Source organism: Apis mellifera, linkage group LG11, assembly GCF_003254395.2.
Source record: "Apis mellifera strain DH4 linkage group LG11, Amel_HAv3.1, whole genome shotgun sequence".
Taxonomy (NCBI): domain Eukaryota; kingdom Metazoa; phylum Arthropoda; class Insecta; order Hymenoptera; family Apidae; genus Apis; species Apis mellifera.
In genome coordinates, this window is record NC_037648.1 from 1,869,506 (window position 1) to 1,894,424 (window position 24,919).

General features: G+C 39.4%; 1 protein-coding gene across 8 annotated transcripts in view; it reads left to right on the forward strand.

Annotated features, from left to right (window-relative positions):
- The window catches only part of LOC412839 (homeobox protein caupolican), a 40,140-nt gene extending 24,607 nt beyond the window's left edge, over nt 1-15,533 (forward strand). For 7 of the 8 annotated variants that reach the window (XM_016915209.2, XM_016915211.2, XM_396291.6 and 4 more), the window contains 3 exons: nt 2,473-2,588; nt 13,437-13,741; nt 13,888-15,533. In XM_016915209.2, the coding sequence (XP_016770698.1) occupies nt 2,473-2,588; nt 13,437-13,741; nt 13,888-14,801 (1,335 nt within the window). In that variant the 3' untranslated portion in view covers nt 14,802-15,533. The remainder of the gene's footprint in view (nt 1-2,472; nt 2,589-13,436; nt 13,742-13,887) is intronic. The other variant, XM_006558939.3, reaches the window with a different exon arrangement.
- Nucleotides 15,534-24,919: the final 9,386 nt, after the last annotated feature.

Consider the following 24,919-nt stretch of genomic DNA (forward strand, 5'->3'; position numbering starts at 1 on the left):
TTATCTTCTACTCGATACTTCAATCGACGAATTTCAAGCAAATGAAATTTTCATTTCAAACGATAACGAATTTACGAGTTGCCCAATTCTTCAACGATACTTTCAATGTTTTGTTTCTAAATAGAATAGAAAAAGTAATAACTCACCACCATTTTCCATCGATTCGCTCTCCTTTGGCCATCCTAACCTAACATTCACTCTCGCACGTTCAAATTTTCTTCGCATTTCGAAAAAAGTCGAATCACAAATATTCCTATAAATCGTAAATTCACGTTAAATATATAGTTTCCGTACAAACATCCAGTTCCGCTTACGTTCCATAGAAAAGCTAGGAAAAAATACGTATTCGACGTTCGAATATCTCTAACCAACAATCTACGATTCTATCCGTTCCACGTCCACTACCGAAACGCCTCCTTGCGGCCTATTTCTCGTCACTTTATTCCCTATATCGTTCGCAAAGCGTATATATCTAGTCGAATTTTTCTTCTCGACCGTTAGGACAAAGAAACGTATATACACGCTTGTTTTTTTAGCTCGCGAGACGTTCTATAATAATCGAGATGTTATCGTGGCGAAAAGTTTCTCTGGACAGTGTGCGGTGATGTTAATATGCGAGCAAAGAGAAAAGAGAAGCGCTGCGATTTGGGATAGGCAATCGCGTGTATTCGCCGGGCCCGAGAGAGGTTATCGGACCACACACAAAGCGTATATGCGAAGAAAATAGCCGCGAAGCGTAAATTTATGAATCCGTCCTGCCGTAACAGTGGGACACTGTCGTGTTCGAGCCGTCGCCGGGGCAAGCTTGTTATCGTCGCTCTTTATGATCGAGCTTAAAGGCCGGACGTATAGAGTGGGGCCTCTCCTCGTAACCGGATTGCATATTACATATACAGGTTGACCCACGTAACAGAATACCTTCGCAGCTAATATTAACAAGATTCTCCGGTACTTGGTAATACGATTTTTAACGATAACGATCTTTGTGACAAAATTTTTTCGATTTTCTGGTCTTGTTGATAAGGTTTTGAGGTTATAAGTCGAAAGAGGGTTATAGGTCTATGGGATTTTTTTTTTTCTTAATCTTTTTTATCGGTACTGTAATGAATAGAAATAGATTGGAAATTGGAATTTTAAATCCGCGAAACTCGAATTCGAAATTTCTTTCTTTTTAACTACGATTTTATAACAATTTGATTGTTATAAAAAAAAATTGCTAATTCAAAATGTTAAATTAATTTCGAAAATTTTATAATAAAAAATGATGTTGATTAATATTGTAATTATAAAATTAGAATAATATAAATTTGATAATAAACGAGAGAATTTTCGTTCGCGATACTAGTAAAACATGTGTAATTAAACGCTTGGATTTTAGAATATTTCTCGTCCGCTTTTGAGTTCAGTTTAAACACTCGAAAATTACACGGATCGGGCAACAGTTTTCGAAGAGTTTTCAAATAAACGAATGTTGAATTCTTGATTGAACTCTGACCCCTGTTCACTATTTTCGAGTGCTAATTACGCCAGTTCAACGATGACTACTACGTCATTCGAAACACAATGTATAATTAATGCCATTAATGCAAGATTAAACGCATACGAAAAAAAGCGGAGGCAGAAAGAGAGAGATAGAAAAGAAAAACGTTTTAAATTGAGTCTCTTTGGGCGAGGGAGAGAGGAGAGAGGGGGAGGGGGGATTCTATAGTTCTATTATTCTACCAATTGATGATTTAAATATTGACCCGATATAATATAAAATCGTCATTGGAATTTCAGTAACAAACAAAACCGGCACACATCGATTCTAATTATTATTATTGGTGCTTTGTCAGCTATTTTTCTCATTACAATCGATGAATTGTTAATCGATCGCAGTGGCGTTGCTTAATTGCGTCATGTTCTTATAAAAGTGGGTATTTCCGTTAATCTAAACTAGTCGAATGTTTTTTTCTCTATCGTTTAACAGAATAAACCGCGAAAACTATTATAACATCGACAAAAATATCTATTTTTGGAAAATTAATCGATTTTCGACGATTACGAATTTCGTCGTCGAATGGCGCGCATTTCAAATCAAAAAGTAACCGTCGTTTCGTTCGTATATACGATATTTATTCGTGTGCGTTGGAAACTCTCTTATCCCCACCACTGGAATCGCTCTTGAGCCCAGCGAAGCGAGAGTAATATCGCGCCATAAATTTTTAGTGTCCTTTTTCGTCTTTCGCCTAGCTGTCCTTCTTTATCTCCTACGTTCCTCGTTATTTTACGTAAACGTAAACAGAGGCTAAAATTTCGTATCCTTAACGTTTGGTTTCGAATCGAATTAACTTTACCAACAGAATAAATGGTGTATCGTCGAGTGTTCTAGATCGAAACAAAAACCTCGAGCAATCGTGGAATTCGTCTTTTTCAGCTGCGATAATTAATCGCGCGGGACGTTGCTATATTAACAAGTATAATCGGTTACAGGCTGCTGGCCTCGATCTGAAGGCGGAAAATCTTGGGGCTGGAGCCGCGGCAGCATGGCCTTATCCTTCCGTGTACCATCCCTATGATGCGGCCTTCGCTAGTTATCCCTTCAATGGGTGAGTTTTCAATATATTTCAATAATTCTTTCTTTATACACAGTGTGTCCTAATTATATCATAATATAACTAAGAACCAAGAAAATTTTCGATTTATCTCTCTACGAATATTGGAACACTCTGTGTATATATATATATCATCTTATTATTTTCTTACTCGAGATAATAAAACGAAATAAAATAGAATTATTCTAAATTATTCGTTCGAGAAATCTACAAATTTTTCTCCGAGAAAGAAATACCCGTGACAAATTCCAAATGGTTTGTATCACTTTCGACAATTAGGGGATCATCTTTATGGACGATTTAAAAAGAAATACCGCGTATTTAAAGCCTTCTCGAAACGTTTCCAAAGTACTGTACAGTTCGTGCAGCGATAGCCGCATTTCTAAGTTATAAGCATGTTCTTTTCGATTCTAAACGACACGTGATCGCCATGAAACTGCTTCCAACGAATCTACGAAAATACGTAACGCGATAATTATTTTTTAAGTCGTGTGTTTTCTTAAAAGTAAACTTTTCTTTTTTTTTTTTCCCCCTCCCCTCAAATTTTCATCGACACAAGTTAACAAGTTTTATTCGCATTTTCTTTCGCGTTATTGTCGGAAACAAAGTCGAAGAGACAAAGGTGGCATCGCTTGGAAAGTTTTTCTGCTCGTTATCTCAATAATTGCATTTCGATTCGAGGTATCGAATCTCCAACCGCTCCTGTCTTCACGCGAAACGGAGGATTCTCCCCTTTCACGTGCATTCACGAGCAGCTAGCGTTGTATATATTTCTTTTGCTCACGATGTCGAGTCTCACGCGCTTAAGCCCCGATAACGCTCGACAGAGAAACACATAAACATTCCAATAAATTAGCGCTCCGTTGACCCGGGACTGTCGCCTTGGGCGTTTTTATTCTCGCGCTCCTCGAATCGGTCAACGCGTGTCACGATGCGACCGGTGAAAGGTCTTACCCGCAAGATAAGTCGGAATCGTGTTTATCGGCGCCGGGCGAGATTACGGATATTCGGAATGGTGTGGTGGAGTGCCTCGAACTCTGATTAATCGGTCTAATCTAAGTTTCCTGAATTTTTCAATTTTTCCTTCGTCTCTTTTTTTTTCCTTCTCCCCCTTACAACGAGCCTCGTTATCGCGTCCCGTTATCGTGGCTCTCGTCGTTGGAACGCGTGCACGGATGCTAAACCGTGCGTGAGTACCGCGAGTGATTTGTAAACTCGCTTTTTACGACTCGCTAATTGTAAACAATTAGAAAAGTGGGAAACGATTGTTGACTCTGTAGCGGGATATCGACATGAGTTATATCGTAAATATGAAAATGCTTATTTCTAATTCAATTAATTAATTTATCTGTATATAATATAGAAGTAAAATACATTATGCATATATATATATATCTTGAAAACAAACTCTTGTAATTTATTTTATACGATCATAATGTATGATACTTTATACTTTGCTTCTGTGATACGTATTAAAGAAGCATCATCGAGATAATAATGGATGGTATCGAAGTTAAAAATTATTTTAAAATTTTCTCATCCTCGTATATTCTTATTTTATTAATCTTCATAATTACGGCTCGGAATGAGCTTACTTTGTAAACCCCTGGCTACACTTGTTAACCGCATTGTGGCAGCGGTGTTTTTTCAACAGGCGAGCGATAACGTTGCAGAAGATGAAACATCCTGCTTATATCAGTGGTCTCGATCAATCATTGCCGCGTCTCGTTATCTGGCCCGTGGAAACGCGATCCTCCGTCACGTAGGTATTATCCAACGACCCGGTGACGAGTCGACGACGTCGATTCGTGCCGTTCTCTCTCTCTCTCTCTCTCTCTCGCTCGCTGTCAACCTCGTGGAATCTACACTGTTGCCGCGTGACGCACTTCCGGCGGAGACTGCTTCGTATGCAAGGAAGCGATCGGGTACTACAGCTTGCTTAGCATCCATTCGCTCTAGTCGGTTCGCGCACCGGGTCTTCCTTTGGAGGAGACCTACCGCCGGTCCACACCGGAACCGAGACTCCTCCGCGCGATAACAATTACCGGAAGATCCGGGGATGCACCTGTCCCTCGAGATCCCTTGTCTATGAATTACGACTTTTTTTATATCAGATGTTATTTAATTTTATCGAAGATAAAAATTTAGAGTTGAGTCAAATCGATCGTGAATTTTTTTTTTATTTTTTAATTTGTTATTTTGAAAATGGATAAAATCGAATCTTGATATATTGAAGAAATTTAAATGATAGTTTTATATTTTCTATTTTCTTTTATGATATATATCGAATGATTTGAGAAAATAAAATTCTATTTTATTAATATTATTTAATTAATTCCAAAGTAAATTTTCTACTTCGATTTAATCATTTTTAAGATAATTTTACAAATGGATTTTTTTTTATTTTTTAATTTATTTTTAAAATTAGTAAAATCTTGATATGTTGAAAAAGAAATTTAAATGATATTTTAGTTTTATATTTTCTATCTTCTTTTACGATATATATCGAATGATTTGAGAAAATAAAATTCTATTTTATTAATATTATTTAATTAATTCCAAAGTAAGTTTTCTACTTCGATTTAATTATTTTTAAAATAATTTTACAAATGGATTTTTTTTTTATTTTTTAATTGGCTATTTTTAAAATTAGTAAAATCTTGATATGTTGAAAAAGAAATTTAAACGATACTTTATTTTTATATTTTCTATTTTTTTTTAAAATATATATCTAATGATTTGAGAAAATAAAATTCTATTTTATTAATATTATTTAATTAATTCCAAAGTAAGTTTTTTTCGATTTAATTATTTTCATGATAATTTTACAAATTATCGAAGATAAAAATTTAGAGCTAAGTCAAATCGATCGTGAATTTTTTTTATTTTTTAATTTGTTATTTTGAAAATGGATAAAATTAATAATAATTTTAAAAAGATTCTCTCCTTTTAAAATTTTAACTTTCACATTATCGAAAAATTATCGACAGAGGAATAAGGAAGTGGATCGAACGATTTATATAATAAATAAATTCGTTCATCGTCGAAACGACACGTTCACGAAATATGCACATATGTGTTTTTAAATTTCCTTCTATCGATCGATCGTTACGCGATTCGATTGGACGGTTTCTCGGCCGCGCGTAATTCCATTGGACGAGATAAGAAAGCGATATTAACACTCAAACCCGTTCGACTCTTTCTTCGTCTCTCGATTTTTCACCGGACATTTGCCCCACAGGAATTAATAATTGATTAATGCAAACAACGTATCGATACGTGAAGATAGCGCCGTTACCCGACTAATCAAATTCAAATTTAACGCGATATTATTGAAATCAATTTTCCCCGACGAGACACATTTGCACCGTCATCGAAACATTCAACGTATTAAACCGCCGCTAATTTCCCACCTTCGATTTCGTTTCCGCGCGAGCGGAACGAACAATTGCCAATCTTCCTCCTCCTCTTCCACCTCCCCCCTCTTTTTTTCGCATCGTGACTGATATTTTAAAATGTCGAGGTAAAATTTTATTTATTATTCCGCCTGATTGTTTGCTTTCAAGAAGTTAAAAAAAGCAAATTGTTTTATTACGTTACGTTTTCTCGTACGTGTTATAATGCGTTATAAACTCGAAGTTGAAGAGGCAACAGCTCGATTCGCAAATTAATTTTCTATAGACTTATGGATATATCGTATCGAGTTGTTTTTCTGGATAAATTATGAATGATCAATTTACAAATGTTTTCGTGAAACCATTTTGTAAGTGGACTAGAAAAAGATATATAATATCTCTACTCGTTAAAAAAAAAAAAATTGTATTCATACGTATATTTGTATGCACGAGATTTATTTCTTCAAAGTTTTGGCAGAGCGCGCGAGCCACGCTTCGAAGATACTTTACTATTTATACCCTCCCCCCCCCTGTGTGCGTGCAACCCTCGACGAAGAAGTTCGAACTCGTTAATGTAACCGAGTAGCAGATGAGGCCAATTAAAATTAAAATTCAAACGCATCTGTCATAAATTCATAACTAATGCCGACTAATATCCGTGGCAATTAACCTTTTTCCTGCCGTGGAAAATGAAATCCGTTATTACCAGCTTCTTAATTCTTTTCTAATTCTACGAATTTTTCCAGAAATCGTATCTCCTTATTAAATACATTCACAATATCATTAAACTCGAATAATTATCCGTAACCGCAAAATACGATTAGAATTAAAAAAGAAATCAATTTTTCAAAACGATTACGAAACTTTTTCGTTCACCGAATAACATAGAATTGAAGCATACCAATATACGTATACGAATATAAGAGAGAAACGTGTTATAAAACAGACGTAAAAAAAAGTTCATAAAAAGAACTAAGAGCTACCCGTGTCTAATAGAGATAAGTGAAACAAATTCAAACAGCGAGCTAAGCAAGAAAAGAAGAAAATGAAAATCGATGAAGGTGGCAATAATATAGTATATATATATATATGTACGTCGTGAGCCATTACCATAGCCTGCGTGTGCACCATCGGCCGCTTTAACATAAGCGGCATAAGCATACAAAAAGCCAATAATGCAGAGTTGGAATGCACGGCCGCGAGGTCTCGGGATCGTGCGGGTTAACGGTCCCGTCTTTCCGGCGGATTGGCCCTGCTTCCGGGGACATATAGGGTAAACAATAAGAAACACAACCGGGCAGCCACTGGTTGTACGAACACGGCTGGTTGTACGGCTCCACGCTCCTATGTCCGGCTTCGGCCCCCTTCTCGCCCCCCCCCCCGCCCCACCCTCGATCAAACACACGTATTATTAAGTGTGTCCGTACAACGACCGATGTGTCGGCACGCGCTTCACGGGCCTTCGAGCGCGTTTAAGGACGTCGCGACGATCCGCGAATCTTAATGATCGCTCGACGCTTGGGTCGAGGGGAGGGGAGGGGAGAGGGAGGCTCGCGCTCGTTAAGATATCGTCGAAACGGGATCGTTGTGAGGAAGGAAAAGGATAGAGAGAGATCTGGAACTCGCGTTCTTCTGAAACCGTTTTTCGATACTTTTCGAAGGTATATTTTTCGTGTTCGTGGAAATGGATTGTTGGATTGTTTAGACAGATTTTTTTCCTTGTTCGTCGTCGCGTTGAAAGGTTTTTTTAGGAAAGGAGAGAGGAAGAAAGAGGAGAATAGCACCATTGTAATATGTATTTATTTATTTGTTCTTTTTCTTAATTTCTAAGAAATTGTAAAAATTATATGTATCAGTAATGTGAATGTACAAATAATATTTGTGTATTTATTAATACGAAGAATTCTTTTTAATTCGATATTATATATATATATATCGATTTCGATCATTAGAAGAATGATTTTCTCCCATTCTGTTTGATGAGTTATTACTGTGGGGACCTTTATTTGCCCACGACAGCAATTGGCTCTTAGTCGAATTGATTTTCACCGATAGCCTCGGCTTCGTTTCTCACGAATAAGATTATTGAACATTTTTACACGGAAACGTGTCTTGGTGATCGTCTCTTATTATTATACACCGATATACAATTTTATTTTCATATAAGAATCTGAACAATCTTATCGATATTATTTTGCATAAATTCTTGAAAAACAAGAAAAGAATTCGAATAATTTATTTATCGAAAGACAGATATTCCGTTCTGTGAAAATTTTTTTACCAACTAAAGATTGTTACGCTATTTGAACTGCTAATTCAATTTACTTAATTTTTAGAATTAGAGGAATCGGTGATCCCATTGTGTACACGGATTTGACAAAATCGCTTATTCGTTTTTATCGTTCTCGATCCTTTCTCAGAGGCTTGGACAAATAGAATTACACGGAATTATTCCACGTTTCTGATCCATTCTACGGTCAACTATCTAACAAGATTTGACACATGTTCTATCCGTGTAGAACGTGCAACAATGCGTCGAAATCTATTTAATCTTGTTTTCTAAAGCGTCTACACAGCTTAGGTTGATTCTAAGTCGAAATTAGCTTGTAGCTCATTGGTTGGCGGCCGTTCAGAAAATTCGATAATCGATACGACTTTGGCTGAAAGTAGTATCAGTGTATCCCTCGTCTAATGTTGCAAATCGCGTTTCGAGGAAATTGAATTATTGGAAGAGCTGTTTATTTCTATCTCTATGATATATATAATATATATATATATATAAAATTAATCCAAAATCTACAATAATTAATTATTTACGATTTAACCCATTTTTCCAATTAACTAAATCTCAAAAATACATCATTAGACACAATTATATATTTATTCAACGATGAATCAATTAATCAATTTCATCGTTTTCTTTTTTTTCTTATACAAATATGAAATTTCTTCGATTTCAATTAACAACAAATTCATCTCGGTTCCCAGAAAGAGCATACCGTGAAAGGGAGGCCCATATCCGGGGCCCGAACCGGAGGCATACGAGCCTAATGAGGGTTTTCAGGACGTGCCACGTATGATGTACGGCCATTTAACGACCCGGTTAACTCCCCTCCCCCCAAGGGGTGGTTTTTGCAAGGGTTGCCCTGAAAAGTCACTCCTTTTCTAAACAATCCTCCTCCCTCTCCTCATAACGGGATCTAAGAGAAAACTTGGGAAAAATCTAGCGCTACAACATACACACACTGTACTTAAAAATTAAAATTAATCCTCCGCCTGTAAGGCCTTCTCTTCTCTCCTTTTGTAAATTTTCGCCGGTTAGCCATAACAGAGAGGGGCGGCGAATAATTCAGCGCCTCGTGATGGATTTAAACGATCGTGTGACAAAGTAGCGAACCGTGTATCATTTTATATAAACCCGGTGCAGAGAGACAGAGAGAGAGAGAGATTGTATAATCTTGATCGGCGAGAGGGGAGGGAAACCGAGGCCGTGTTTTCCCTCCAAACTTACTACCTAGAAATCAGCCCTGTGTATTTACGCGTGTGCACACGCGCAAACAGCGGGTTTACGATCGATCTGTCACGTCACGTATGGCGAGCAACTGGTAATAAAGTTGGATGTGGAACAACCGGGACTGTCACCGACGCGCGCCAAACTTATTTCTTCGTCGAACGTGTCTCTAATTGTTTCTCTCTCTCTCTCTCTGTTGGCGGGATTCAGAGCGACGATATTCTCGAGGCGTGGCGAGAAAGTAATTTGAGGGAGGGGGGAGGATAGTCGAGAGGTAATTCGAAAGGACAATTAAGATAAGATAAGCGTGACGTCGATGAAATTGCGACCGAGTTATTTTCACTTATAGCTTACGTTATATTATACTTGAGTTATAAATATAACTATATTGGTAGGAATAAGTAAGAAAATTGAACAGGATTGTTTCAATAATTTTAGAGGATCGATAATTGGTAGGAATAAGTAAGGAAATTGAGCAGGATTGTTTCAATAATTTTAGAGGATCGATAATTAAAAATGTTAAAAAAAAAAAAAAAGGAGAGAAAGATCCATGTATCGAGCCACAATAGTCGAGGTATATCCCGTGCGACCACGGAAAAGGGCGGAGGCGGACGGACAGAGATGAAAGGGGCCGCAGAAGGTTGGCGTGGCTTCGCGGTTGATTAAACCAAAAGCGACCACGAGACGCGCAGGTATCCCTATCCTGCCTTCTGGCCGACTGAACGCGTGCTAGGGTTCACCACGTATGCGTGCACGCGAGTATCTTGCCAAGTAAAGATGGCGACTCCACTCCGAAATGGCTGCACCTTCTTTGTTGATAAAGCCCCCCACATACCTGTGAAACGTGTGCGTCGGCGATAGAGGTTTAAGGGAGATGGCGTGGAAGGGGTTGGTAACAGGGGGAGGAACAGAGAGAGGGGTAAAAAGAAGTTGGATATCACCCCTAGTTACGAGCGGTAACGAGGGGCGGAGTCGTTCGTGTCTCCGCACACCTGCCTCGTTTCGAACTGGCCATGATCACTCAACCCTCTGTTCTTATCCCCGTTAAAGGCCACGCCATGACAAACGCGTTCACGGTAACCGCGGTGCGGTTGAAGGGTCGCGAGAAATGCTCGTTTCGGCGGGTTTTAATGGTCGATTTGGTCGGATCGTTCTTTCGAGGGGTATATCTTCCACCCTTTTTAAAAATGTCCCCGGATCCCAATGCTTCTGATCTAGGGATCCCTAGATTCCAAAAAGGATTTTCTACAGTTTGGTTAAAAGAATTGGATCTAAGGATTCCTAGATTGATAGAAAACGTATAGAGATTTTTAATAATTTTAACACGTTTTAAAAGATAAAAAAAAATGTTTCCTTCGAAGTAAAAAGATCCCACATATTGGTTCCTTTTTTAAAACACTGAAAGCACGTTCGAAAATCTAGACGTAGATTGCTTCGAGTGGGAGCGAGAAATACAAAGGACCCCGTTCCGATTAGCGATCGCCATGGAAACACAAACGCGTTGACGCGCGCCCCCTAGCGGAAAAGGAAAGGAAAAAAAAAAGCCGATCATAGCTGCGCCAATATACGCGTATATAACGCGATTTGTATATATCTATACAACGTCTCTATCTGCGACCAGGAACGGTTTGGCGCTTATACACATCGGCCGTATTTATATCCGTGTGTGTGTGTGTGCGCGCACCCTCCCCCCTCCCTCGCTCCTGCGCGCCTACGGTGCGGTTGTATAGCCAGGAGAGACAGATTGGGAGAGAAAAGTTGGGACGCGGTGGTGCGCCGCGCGAGGAAAAGGAAACAGAGAAACGGTCGAAAGAGAAAGAGGAAGAGACGGATGGACGCGGAAGAGGCGGAGAGATAGAGGCGCTCGACAAAAGAGTAGTGGGGTGAAGTAGGAGAGGCTGGCAGGGAGAGACGGAATCGGTGGAAAGCAGCAGTTCCCGCTCTCGGGAGCCGGCTGGGCTGTTATCATGAGAAACAAGCTTCCACTCTGATTTTTTAATCCGATCCGCACCCCCTGCCACCCGGTTGAATTTTAAAATAACTGCAGAACGCCATTTGCTCCTCGCAAACAGACCGGGGGGTTAAGCCATCGTATTCCGTCTCCCTTTCTCCCTCCACTTTGCTATCTTCCTGCACCTCTCTCTCTCTGTTTCACCGGTACGCCGCGCGATCCTGGCGTCGCCACCTCCACCCCCTTCTTCTCTTCGCTCTCCTTTCGCGAGCATTCCACGAGAACTCGTATCCTCGACGCGGTTCGGATGGATATATATAATAGATACTCTGGGAATAATTTATAAGCGTTTTATAAGTTATTATTAATTTCGAGTTTGATTTGTTCAATGTAATGGAAAATTGATTGAATATAGCGTGCGAATTAGAATTATTTTGCATTTTATTTTATAATGTTTCTCGATCGATGAACGAACTTGTGAAACTATTAATCTGTTAATTATTTTAGGTAAACATAAATCGTAGAAATCACTTTTACGATCAAATATTTTACTTTATTCGTTATACCGGAATGTTGTAACGCGTCGCAATATTTTTATTGTCAAAATAAAAACAGATCGTTATTTTCAAATTAACCGTACCGATACGGTTGAGAAAATATTTTTATTTTTCTCTTCCAAATACCATTATCCAACCCGGATAAAAACATCTACAATGTAGATTCTCATCCGTGCCATGTCAAATTGAAATGTTTAGCGCCTCCTTTTCAGCCGTTGCGAATCCCTCGTGTGAAAGAGAGAGAGAGAGAGATACGGGAAACAATCGGAAAGAATAGAGGGAGAAGAGAGATGGAAGAGAAGATAGGTTGTGTGTAGGCTTGCCTCGGGGAAGGGTAGATAAGTGACAGTTTTATTAATTTCCCATCTCATCCTCCCCAACCCCCTCGACACCAGGAACCGTCACTCCACGCACGTTTCTCCTTCCATCTCTGTGTTCTTCCCGGAACGAAAGAGGGTGGAAATAAAGCTCGATAATGGCGGCCATCACCAAGATCTTCACTTCTCATCGATATTTATTTATATAATGACGAATAATTATTTCGATTTCGAAATAAAAGTTTCAAAAGTATTAAATAAGACTTGGAAACTTTGTCTCCGAAGGGCATCTAAAAAAAAAAAAAAAATAAAAAAAACTTCGGAAAAGATGTCGCTAAGGGGATGGAACAAGGGAAAAGGCTCGACTACTGCTCTGCAAAGGAAGAAAGAAGGGGAAAAAAGAGGGGAGGAGGGGGGAGTAAGCATCTCCCAGCCGCGCTCGCCGCTGGAAAATTTAATTTCGATCCCGTCGATTCAGCAGTTATACCAAAGTTTAATCTTTGATAAGGGTTAGTCTTTTAGTAATGGGATCCCAGGGGTCTCTCCGTGGGCGAAGCGTTTCGAGGGGGTAAGAGAGAGGATCACTACTCTCTCTCTCTCTCGTTCTCGTTCCAGTCTCCTCTGGAATGGAAGGAAGGAGCTTAAACCGTTAGATAGAGATCTGCTCTTGGGATGAAAGTAGTAGCTACCCGCTTATATCGTTCCTCTAACCGAGCAGGACTCCTTGGACTTTTATACCAAACTGTAGGGGAAGGCGTAACGAGCCTCACGATTGGATAAGTTTCCCGACACGAGCTTCCACTGAAGCCTTCTTCTTCCTACTCTTCTTCTTTGTTCCCCTCCCCCCTCCTCCTCCCACTTGCGGTTCAATGTGTCTCTTTGTTGCGTCCAACTGGCTCGAGTAACGTATCGAGACTTGCGTGCACCTTTACCGACCGAGTCACGTGCCACGAGAACGGCCGACGTCGAAAGTTTTTAATAAAAGAAGATGATCGAAGGATGGCTATTTATTGTTGGGTTACCTTAACGATGGAAAGAATGTAACGAAAAGTATTAATTTTTGATTTGAAGGAATCGAAACTTGACGCATGGCCAATTTGTATCGTTTCAGTTACGGGATGGATCTGAACGGGGCAAGACGAAAGAACGCGACGCGGGAGACGACGAGCACGTTGAAGGCCTGGCTTAACGATCATAAGAAGAATCCTTATCCAACGAAGGGCGAGAAGATCATGTTGGCGATCATCACTAAGATGACTCTGACCCAAGTGTCCACGTGGTTCGCGAACGCGCGGAGACGTTTGAAGAAGGAGAACAAGATGACGTGGGAGCCGAGGAACAGGGTCGAGGACGAGGATAATAATAACGAGGATGACGACAGTGGAAGAAAGAGCGTGGACGAGAAAGATCGGTTAGGTGAGTAGCGCAATTAATCGCGTCGTTCCCTTCAAATCCAAAGATCCACATTTTTCGAAATAATACCAAGATACAAAGTCCTGCACATCACTCTTCATTTCACGTCCAAAAGTCCACCAGCAAAAATATCCACTTCTCTGTCACAGACTCAAAAGACTCGGGCACCGGATCGAGCGAGGACGGCGAGCGGCCGGCGCACCGGATGGATCTGCTCGGCACGAGCGGCGGTTCCACCGGTGTCCAAGGCAGAACCGAGAGCGAATGGAGCGAGTCCCGAGCAGACAGCGGCCCAGACAGCCCGGAGTGCCTCTACGACCAAAGAGAACCTCCCAGGCATCCCTTGCAACTGCAACATCCCGCGTATCTCGCCTCCTCTCACGGCCGACTGTTGCGCCACCCGTCACCCGAGAGCACGCCACCTAGCAGCCACCACGTCCCGCCAAGCACGACGACAGCGTCGTCGACGGGCAGCGGCGTAACCACGAAGCCTAGGATCTGGTCCCTTGCAGACATGGCGAGCAAAGATGGCGAACAGCAGAGCCCGATACCGACCACTATGACAGGTCTCTCATCACCTTACGGTGGAAGCGGCGGAGCCGGCGGAGGAGTGGCGGGCGGGGGTGGGGGCGGGGGCAAGTTGATGAGCCCTTTGGCCAGTCGTCTGCCGCCTCATCATCCGCTCGCGATGCACTCCGGCGCGCAATTTGTCCGACACCATCCGGATTTCTACCGCAACCTGTACGGGGCCTCCCATCTCGGATCGGGAGACATGTCGCTGTTGGAGACTTACTCGAGGACCCTGGGCGGACTGAGCGGCGTCATGCCCCCCTCCACGGCGCCCAGTATACTGACGTCGTCCGCGTCTGCCGTCTCGGCCAGTGGCAAACCTTTCTCGATCAACGGTGGCAGCACTGCTCCAGGTGGCGCTGTGCTCCTCACCACAGCGACATCTGGCCTGTCTCCCTCGTCCTCGTCCACGGCGTCCTCGGGCGGGTCGGACCAGTCCCCTCACCCGAGCCTGTCGTCCACGCAGGAGCTCAAGTCGCCTGGCCGAGTGTGATTACGAACGGGTGAGTGTGACGATCACGGACATTTTTAATTATTAAATAAGTTTCGCCGCGCAGGCGTTGTGTGGTGTGGATGACAATAATAATCAGAGACTATGATTCTTGTAATTAGTGTACAGTTAACTGGAAAACGATATACGAACGAGTTTGGAACCGACGATGTAACTGCCCTCTTGACTTACTCGAAACCCACGATGATCCGTTTCCACCGTTCTTGCTCCGCCATCTACGATCCCCTCCCCACTCCCATTCCCTCGTTTCGCTTCGTATCCTCATCCTGAGGCACGAAATTTCGTCTTGGGCCATTCTTTTCTTTTTTCTTCGTATTTTCTCGTGGTATTCCGGAGTCTAGGCTCCGTGTCATCGAAAATTTGAATTTTTCGATTCTTTGTTCGAAGAGTAAAATTATTTACAGGTTTGACGAAAAAATACAGAGAAAAAGTAGTTTAGAAAAAGACGAAATTCCTGCTCTCTCTCTCTCTCTCTCTCTCTATCCCTTCGTTGTGAGCTTTCTTCCCGACCTCGAAAATACGAGAATAAATACGTGTGTCGAAGGAGAAGAAGAGGAGGTTTGGAGATGAAATTGAAATAGAAAAAAAGGAAAAACGGGAAAAAAAAAGGAATCGTAGGACCGTTTATCACCTTCCGTTAGAGCAGCGTAAAAAAAAAAAGAAAAGAAAAAAAAAATACCGCGGTTTAAAGGAAAAAAAAAAAAACAGGAAAAATAGAGAAAAGAAAAAAAACACGAAAAAGATACACGATATCCCTAGGCGTGTGTTGTCTACTTACGACAGGTAATATTATACATAAAGAATACTATATATATAAATACACGATAATAATAATTATTTATGCGTTTGTAAATAGTAGAGAGGGCCCAGTAGAGAGCGTCCGGCCAGTGTATGTATTGTATGTAGAGTAGGCACGATATTATTATTATTATAATATTGGAGATCATAATTCATACTAACGACGACGACGATTATTATTATTATTATTATTATTTTGATTAATTATTATTATTATGGATTATTATTATGGATCATTATTATTATGAATTATTATTATTATCATTATTATTATGGATTATTATTATGGATTATTATTATTGTTATCGCAATGTTTACAACATTATCGATTCACACGTCGACTCTTGTCGATCATGACGAGGTATGGATCGTTTGGAATTAATGATGCGACAGATTACGGAGGCCGAGCTCGCGACAATGTTTCAAATAAAAGGAAAGAAAGAAAGAAAAATTCGTGCCCGTATTTCTCCGTTTAATAAGTATTATTTATTTATTATTCCTCGCGAGTAGGACGAAGAAATCGAGTTGGAGAAATCGTTGCATTCTTCTGTTTTTTTATTTTTATTTTTATCTTTATTTCAACTCCCCCTCTCTTCCTTCATCCCCAACGTGCTCGAGTCTCTCCGTTCCGTAATCTGAATTTATCGGAATCAACTCGCGTTGCGCCCCGTCCGCGACGAAACAACGGTGTGGTATGTGTATGTGTATGTGTGTGTGTGTATACGCGCGCCCCACCTTTACTACTCCCAGAAATATATATATATATATATATATATACGTACTATACATACACGTGAGAGTGAGTGAGAGCGTGCGTCTCCTCGTCGCACGAGACGTTGGAGAGAGAGAGAGGGGGGCGACAGCCGCAGGGGCGCAGCGACTGTCAACATATCATGTCATGTCGAGAGTGAACGATCGCCATCACCTTTTAGTCATTCGTGTCCAAAATTTCACGCGAGCTTGCCGATGCCACATTGGCAGATGGCTTGCAGACTGTGTCCTTTCGCAATAAACGAATCATTATAAAAAAGAAAAAAGAAAAAAAAGAAAAAAAAAAAAAACAGGTCTACGAAGTCTTCATTCATTTCTCCATCTCTATCTCCTAGATGTCTCACCTCTCCTCCCGATCTGATCGATCATCGTCCTGTCCCCCTAGTTGCAGCCTCGCGCAACTGCGTGAGAAGATAATTCGCCGCGGAGGATGATTCTTTCTTTCTTGGGTAAGCTCGATTTTTATCTTCTTCCATTCCTTTTTTTTTTTCGGTTTTATTCAAAAAATTCATATTTAAATTTACTAGAAATAAAATCGAGATACATATATATATATATATATTCGACGAAGCAGGTAAAGAAGTTTCGCATCGCGCGCGACATAACCTCAAATCTTGCTCGTCCAATTTTCGATGCGGCGTCTCGGCCGAAAGGAGAGAGGACGGCGTCCGCATAACTCTGCGTGGTCTGGCACGGCCGTGCACAACACACAACCCTTTGAAGGTTTATGCCGATTCAGGAACGAGTTGATTCATGAAGACGGGATGGACCTCCTTGGGATCCGCGGCTCGAGTGCCCCCAAGGCCGTGGCGGGTGGTCCCGCGGCTTGATTTCTTGTTTCCTCTCCTCTCCTCTCTCTCTCTCTCTCTCTCTCGAGAATGGAGAAACGGTATTATTCGTTGGACAACGACGAAGGAAGAAAAGAAGAGTAGGTAGTTCCTTCTCCTTCCTCTCCATATATATATATATAGCGATTGTCGATTTAAATGTTTACTAATAACCAAGCTTGTCCCGCAACCACCCAGAAGTCGGCCGCTTTGCATTTTTATAAGTACATCTTACGGCCGGTTCCAAGAAGAGGAGAGGAGAAGACGTTTCATATTCATCCGGGATCCCGCCGACCGACTGTCTCTCTCTCCCCCCTCCTCCTGCCGCGTATTGTTTCTCCATGCGCCCGAGATTAGCCGGCAACCGGCATAATCGTTTCTCTCGACGGTGCTTGCCCGCTGAAGGATCGTTAGGAAGAATGATACGATTCTCTGAATCCTGTATATATATATATATATATATATATATATATATATATATATATATATATATATATATATATATATATATTTATACTGTTGAATTGATCCGAGTTTTACTTTTGATTTGGATAAATTGTTGCTTATAACATGATAAAATAAGTAAAATCTTGCTTCTTCTCTCGACGTCTAATTTTAGAATCGTGGAGAAAAAGTAAGGAGAAAAATGTATCGAGACACGGCGGTTAATGCCGCGAACGGTATTTAAATTGCCGGGTAAACTCGTTTTATGCCTTCCATAAAGATAGCAATGCGCAAAAATGCCAGGTGCAGGGGAGGGCCTAAGGCCGCGTTTCCACCGGCCGAGTGGGGAGATAAAACCGACCCATTACCAATATATAGTAGCTCAGTTGTAAAATGATCGTGTCGTCGAGTACTAAAACGAGACAACACTATCTGCCGCCCAACGGGGTGTTTTTAGTGGCATTACCCGACCAACATACGATAATCGACCACTTCTCCCGCGTCTACATACCGATTCCCTCGGGATGGGTGGCATAGGAGGCAGGAGGAGGGGGAGGAGGGTATATTCTTTAGGTGCAGAAATGAAGATAAATTGAAAATTGATACTTTTTTTTGTAATTGCTTCTAAATCTCTGTCCACCTTACTTTAAGAATTATTACAAAATTATTACCATAATTGCTTATCTTCTATAAGAAAATTATTCTCTGCAAAGTTTCTACAAATATCTCGTTCGTATTTTGATACATGAAGAATCCAACAGGGGATGAAATGGATAGTGAAACTATAGATACTTTTTTCAATTATATAGAATGCTTGTTGTGAAACGGAGAAACAGTTAAATTTTTATACAGACAGCGACGAGATAAAATGATCGAACACGAAGGAAACAAAAGGAAGGGGGGAGGAGGCGGGTTCCAATAAAAATTAACAGCTTGGCCGGGTCCTCGAACTCTCTGGTTTCCTTAGAACCCTCGTAAGTCTTATCCTGGAACGCTGCAAATGGTCGCAGGTTGGCACCGGTTAACTGTGGACACCTCTGGAGTTCGTACGGGGCGATAAACTATACTAAACTGCCGCTCTCTCTCCCACCCGATGCTTTATTGGCTTTTATCGAGTTTTAACGCAAGCACACCACGGATTCCTTTATGGAAACGCCGTTAATTTTACGACGCGGGCATATTTAGCCCGGCGGGCTTCTCGTAAAATCATACTTCGGGCCGCGATAAAGTTAAAACATCGGCAGGCTTAAAGCAAAGTTCGCCTCGTAAATATGACGGGGGTGGACGGTGGGGGTGGAAATAGCCGTGAGACAGCGCCTGTCTGCGTGTTCTGCGCGAAGGGGTGAGGGATGAGGGAGGGGGCTGGCTTCGTTCGTTTCACGTTCGTTGTAATTAACTTATGGTAATTAACGGATCGTCGTCGGGGAAAAGATTTTTTTTATTAGGCTTCTTCCAAGCTTCTTTGCAAATTCCTCCTAGCTTTTTAATTTTCCTGGAGGATAAAGTAGTTTTTCCGAAATGAACGAAAAAATCGATGACGACAATGTTGAATGCATGAATTGTATGGAAAATATAGTCCTTTTTAGAAATCGGGTTTTATTTTGAAGAGTTTAGGATCAAGTTTAATGCAATATTACATTAATTTATTTATTTATTATTAGATCGCATCGAAATCGAAGTTTATATTTTGATCGAAGTAGAATAAAATTAGAAAACAATCGTTTATATCACAATTATTATTTTTTTTATTAATAAATATATCGTATCTCGAATTAAAATCTAATTAGTTTAAGTAATCTTTCAAAATCTTCATCATGGCGTACTTAACCTCACTTTACACGACGTAATTTCCAAATCCTCGAATCAACGGAAACGTCGAAACGCTAGAAACTTTACCTAACCTCGCTTCACAAAAAGCGCTGTAGTCGCCCCTTTAATACCCGTAGCTCGTATCCCGCGTGTCGAAAGGTAGCATAGTTGTGTAGGAGGTGAATAATGAATGGCAACGTCGAAACAACTTGCCGGACCAGCGTCTCCTCGTTCGGTAGAGGGCGCAGTTACCGCGCGAGTTCCGGGTGGAACGACATGAAAAATTAACGGGCCCACGTTTTGACGTCGCGTCAAAGTTTCGTTGTACGGGTGATAGATCGTCCCTGTGACCGTGTAGATTACTCTCGAACCGGTGGATTACTCAACAGCGAGGGGACGGCGAGGTGGAAAAGGGTACCGCGATTGGAAGGAAAAAGGTATCGTGAGGAGGTTATACGTACGGACATCGTAAGACGGTTTTACGAACTTCTCGTCCGAGTTTTACGTGTCATGCGCGTTAAACATAACAGATTTATTCTTTCGTTAATTGTCCTCTGTTTATTCTTGTGATAAATTCAAGTAACATTTTTGTACAATGAATATCGGCCAATAAAATTCTTAGATTAATTTACTATATCATTTCAGTTATTTTTTAATAATTATTGTATATTTATTATTTGTAAAGTCTAATGTATTTAATTTTTTTAGTTCAAATCTTTCATTATTGAATAATTTTGCTATCTGTGCTTCTACGAATCTGGTAATTTTTTTCCTCTTGGAAGGTTTGATTGTAATGTAATTAAAAATGTAGATTCGTTATTTTTCTTTCTGTGAAATTATTGTGTATCCATGGAATGTGAACATGTTTTAATAATTTATAGCTTATTACTGTATTAGTGTTTTATTGTTTCATTTAAAAGAAAGTTAACCTCTCAAAGTTCTGTGATACAAGTGTGAAATACTCGTCTTAACCTAAAAATCATCAATATTTTTACGTATTGCTCTACTTTGAAATTTTCCAACATTGGAATAAACGAAATAGAAAAATTGAAAAATTGTCCCATTATTTTTATCGTTTCGCTCAGAAATTCGATTCTGACCGATTCGTCAGAGACATTGCCTGTAAATTATAACGAATAATATTATTCCCGACTACTTTACTCGGCGGACGAAAATATTATTAATTATTCTCCTATTCCCCATTAATCCAGAACTAATCTTTTGAAAAATTAATACACAATCGCTCAATTTACATAACAAACCACTCAAATACGCTTATATACCACCTTATCTCGCAAGACTCGTTCAAGAATCCGTTCCGCGAAATCAAAGAAACATCGTTATAAAGGAATCGGTACGGTCCGAGTTTATCAGAGATTAAGTTATCACGATTGCACAATTCCTCGCTCGAATTGCAAATCCGGACACAAGATTCCCTTCATCGGTTCTCGAGGACGTTGAACGTTAATGCGAAATAAAGGGGCCAAGAGGAGGAAACCATCTCGACAACAAGTTCGCGAATTTTATTCTCTCTCTCTCTCTCTCTCTCTCTCTCTCTCGCTCGGTCTCGCTCTTTCTCGCTCGCTCTCTCGCTTCTCCAACCGTTCTTCCTCGGCATGAATGCTCGAGTAACAGCAGCTGAATCGGTAAAGAACACCGGGGACGTCCGCGATGATCATAATATATCGTCGACGTCTGGCTTCCCGATTTGTGGCCTCGATATCGAATGTTTGATGCGGCCGCTCCTCTCTTCGACGTAGGTCCCGGATGCTGGCTATCTATTGTTCCTGAATAAACCATCGTACGGCCGAATACCAAAGGCCGGGCAGTAACTCTTCGACTTCCTGCGCGATTACACGAAAAAGTCGCGTGTCTCTCCCTTCTTCGCTTCTCGACGAATCTATCCTTTCCTTCCTTTTTCTTTTATCTTTGAATTTTTTTCCACCATCCTCCCCTCGTAATTGCTCACGAAGGGAATCGAAATTGTGTTTAACCTGGAAATTTTATTATTATTATTATTACATTTTCTTTTTCTTGGCGCGAAAATTTTTCGATTTCTCGGATCCTTTAAATTTTGAGAAACGAAAGTGAGAAGAAATTTCGAGTATTGAAAATTTTTTAGAATTCGAAAAAATGTCTCGTATTCTTCGATGAATTTTGTTAATTGTTTAAACGTTTAATTTACGGTTTAATTTTATAAGAAAAGAATAGAGGGAAAGGATTTTGAATATATTTGAAATTGAAACGTAATGGAAGAAGGATATTTTTTTTTAAATATTTTATCGGGGAGAGGGGAAAAAAAAAAAACGTGCTCTTCTTCAGTGACACGTGTAGCGAATGACAAATGATTCTTTCTTTAGTTTCTGTAATTTTTAATGATAAAAAAAAAAAAAAAAAAAAAAAAAGACTATACATTTTTCCTCCGCGATACAAGTAATGGATGATAAGTAAGCGTTATTATTAGCGCTAGTTAAAATCGAATGACCTTCACACATATTATCTCAGTCATCCAAATTCACTAACACCTTTCCACCACAATTTTTTTTAATTTGAAAAATTGAACAAAATTTTCGAATTTAATTAAAATCCAATCTTTTATAATTCTTTTATTTCTTTCCTCGAGTTCTCGAATCGTTTATTTAAATAATAAAGATTTCGAATTCGAATTTTTCTCGCTCACAAATGTATTTGAAAAAAAAGAAAGATAAATAAATTAAGTAAGTAAAGTCATCGTCGTTCAACGAGCCGAGATCCAGAGAGAAAAATATCGCCGAAGGAAGAAATTCGATCGCGCGGGACAAAGAGAGGCGGAGTGTCGACGAAAGTACGGGCAACAAATTTCTTGGAAAAGCGAGAAGATCGTCGCCTCGGTTCGCGGCGCAATAAACCGATTGAGAGACTTAAGTAATCCCTGGTAAGCGTGTATCCGGGCGGAGGATTCGTTGGAAGCTCGAAAAGAGCCACGGTGATATTTCATTCGGCGTACGATCCCGCGAATTCGGCCGCTCAAAGACATCAAAGGGGCGCTCGCGAGTTGCCGGATGTCCGGCTGAGGCCGCTTCGAGAAAAGGAGGAGGAGGAGGAGGAATTTTCCGTCACTTCGACGGTATTAATGGTATCGCAGAGAAGAACGAAATAAAATTAATATCCATCGTCGATGATCCTAACCTCGAAATCCTTCGAATCGTAAATTAAAGGGATATTTAGAAATATGTTTAGAAAAAGAATTTTTCGTTTCAATATAATACCAATAAACGAATTTAAATAAAAGAATTTTATTAATTTCAATTTGCACGTCCAACTTAACCTCAAAATTTTAAATAATTCTCTATTTTTAATCTTCAAAATTTAATTCAGTTCCAAAGTATCTTTCATCAATTTCACACTTTGTTATTACATATTGATAATATTAAGAATTTTTAATCACGATTTAATTTCCATGTCAGACTTAATCTCAAAATTTAGTTCAATTTCAACGAATTCATATATATAGAAGAGGAAGAAGAATAAGAAGAAAGACGACAAAAAATAGGAGGAGGAGGAATTTTCCGTCACTTCGACGGTATTAATGGTATCGCAGAGAAGAACGAAATAAAATTAATATCCATCGTCGATGATCCTAACCTCGAAATCCTTCGAATCGTAAATTAAAGGGATATTTAGAAAACGAAAAAGAATTTTTCGTTTCAATATAATACCAATAAACAAATTTAAATAAAAGAATTTTATTAATTTGCACGTCCAATTTAACCTCAAAATTTTAAATACTCTTCGTATTTTTAATCTTCAAAATTTAATTCAGTTCCAAAGTATTTTTCATCAATTTCACATTTTGTTATTACATATTGATAATATTAAGAATTTTTAGTCACTTCACGATTTAATTTTCATGTCAGACTTAACCTCAAAATTTTAAATACTCTTCGTATTTTTAATTTTCAAAATTTAATTCAGTTCCAAAGTATCTTTCATCAATTTCACATTTTGTTATTATATATTGATAATATTAAGAATTTTTAATCACTTCACGATTTAATTTCCATGTCAGACTTAACCTCAAAATTTCAAATACTCCTCATATTTTTAATCTTCAAAATTTAATTCCAAAATCTTTCATCAATTTCACATTTTGTTATTACACATTGATAATATTAAGAATTTTTAATCACTTCACGATTTAATTTTCATGTCCGACTTAACCTCAAAATTTAGTTCAATTTCGAATTCACTATAAGAAGAGGAAGAAGAATAAGAAGAATGAAAAAAAGAAGACGACAAAAAATAGGAGGAGGAGAGGAATTTTTCGTCATTTCGATGATATTAATAGTATCGTAGAAAAAAACGAAAAAAAATTAATCTCCATCGTCGATGATCCTAACCTCAAAATCCTTCGAATCGTAAATTTTTAAAAGAATCGCGAAATATATTTAGAAAAAGGATCTTTTGTTTCAATATAATATCAATAACTAAATTTAAATAAAAAAAGAAAACCTTAATTTTGAAAATTTATTCAATTTTATAATTTGCGCGTCCAACTTAACCTCAAAATTTCAAACACTCCTAATCTTCAAAATTTAATTCAATTCCAATGTATTCTTCATCAATTTCATACTTTCAATTACACATTAATAATATTAAGAATTTTTAATCACTTCACAATTTAATTTCCATGTCCGACTTAACCTCAAAATTTAATTCAATTTCGAATCCACGAATCCACTATAAGAAGAGAAATCTCCATCGTCGATGATCCTAAATGTATGATCCTAAATACCTCGAAATGCTTCGAATCATAAATTAAAGGGATATTTAGAAATATATTTAGAAAAAGAAGAATCTTTCGTTTCAATAATATCAATAAACAAATTTAAATAAAAAAAGAAAATTCTTAATTTTGAAAATTTATTCAATTTGCGCGTCCAACTTAACCTCAAAATTTCAAACACTCCTAATCTTCAAAATTTAATTCAATTCCAATCCGTATCAATTTCACATTACGCATTAATAATATTAAGAATTTTTAATCACTTCACAATTTAATTTCCATGTCCGACTTAACCTCAAAATTCAGTTCAATTCTGACGAATCCGTTTCACGCATCCACTACACGTACGTGCAGTACCAAGAAGAGAAAGAAGAAGAATAAGAAGAATGAGAGGAAGGAGACGACAAAGAAGAAGAGGAGGAGGCAGATGGAAGTCTACCGTTCAGCGAGGTACTCGAATCCGTCCGGAGACTTGTCGGGTTGCGAGTACGACATAAGTCACCTACTAAATTAGTGGGTAAGGGGCGGTGCATAATTCACCGTGGGTTAATTGGCGAGCGTTTTCACGCCAGCCGCCAGTCTGTCAAAGGCGGTTGCAGTTTAGAGAGAGGAAGACTCGTAGACACCGCGCTGGTATAGAATCAATTTTTAAGCGGTTAACGGCCTGTCTGCCGGCGGAATTCCGA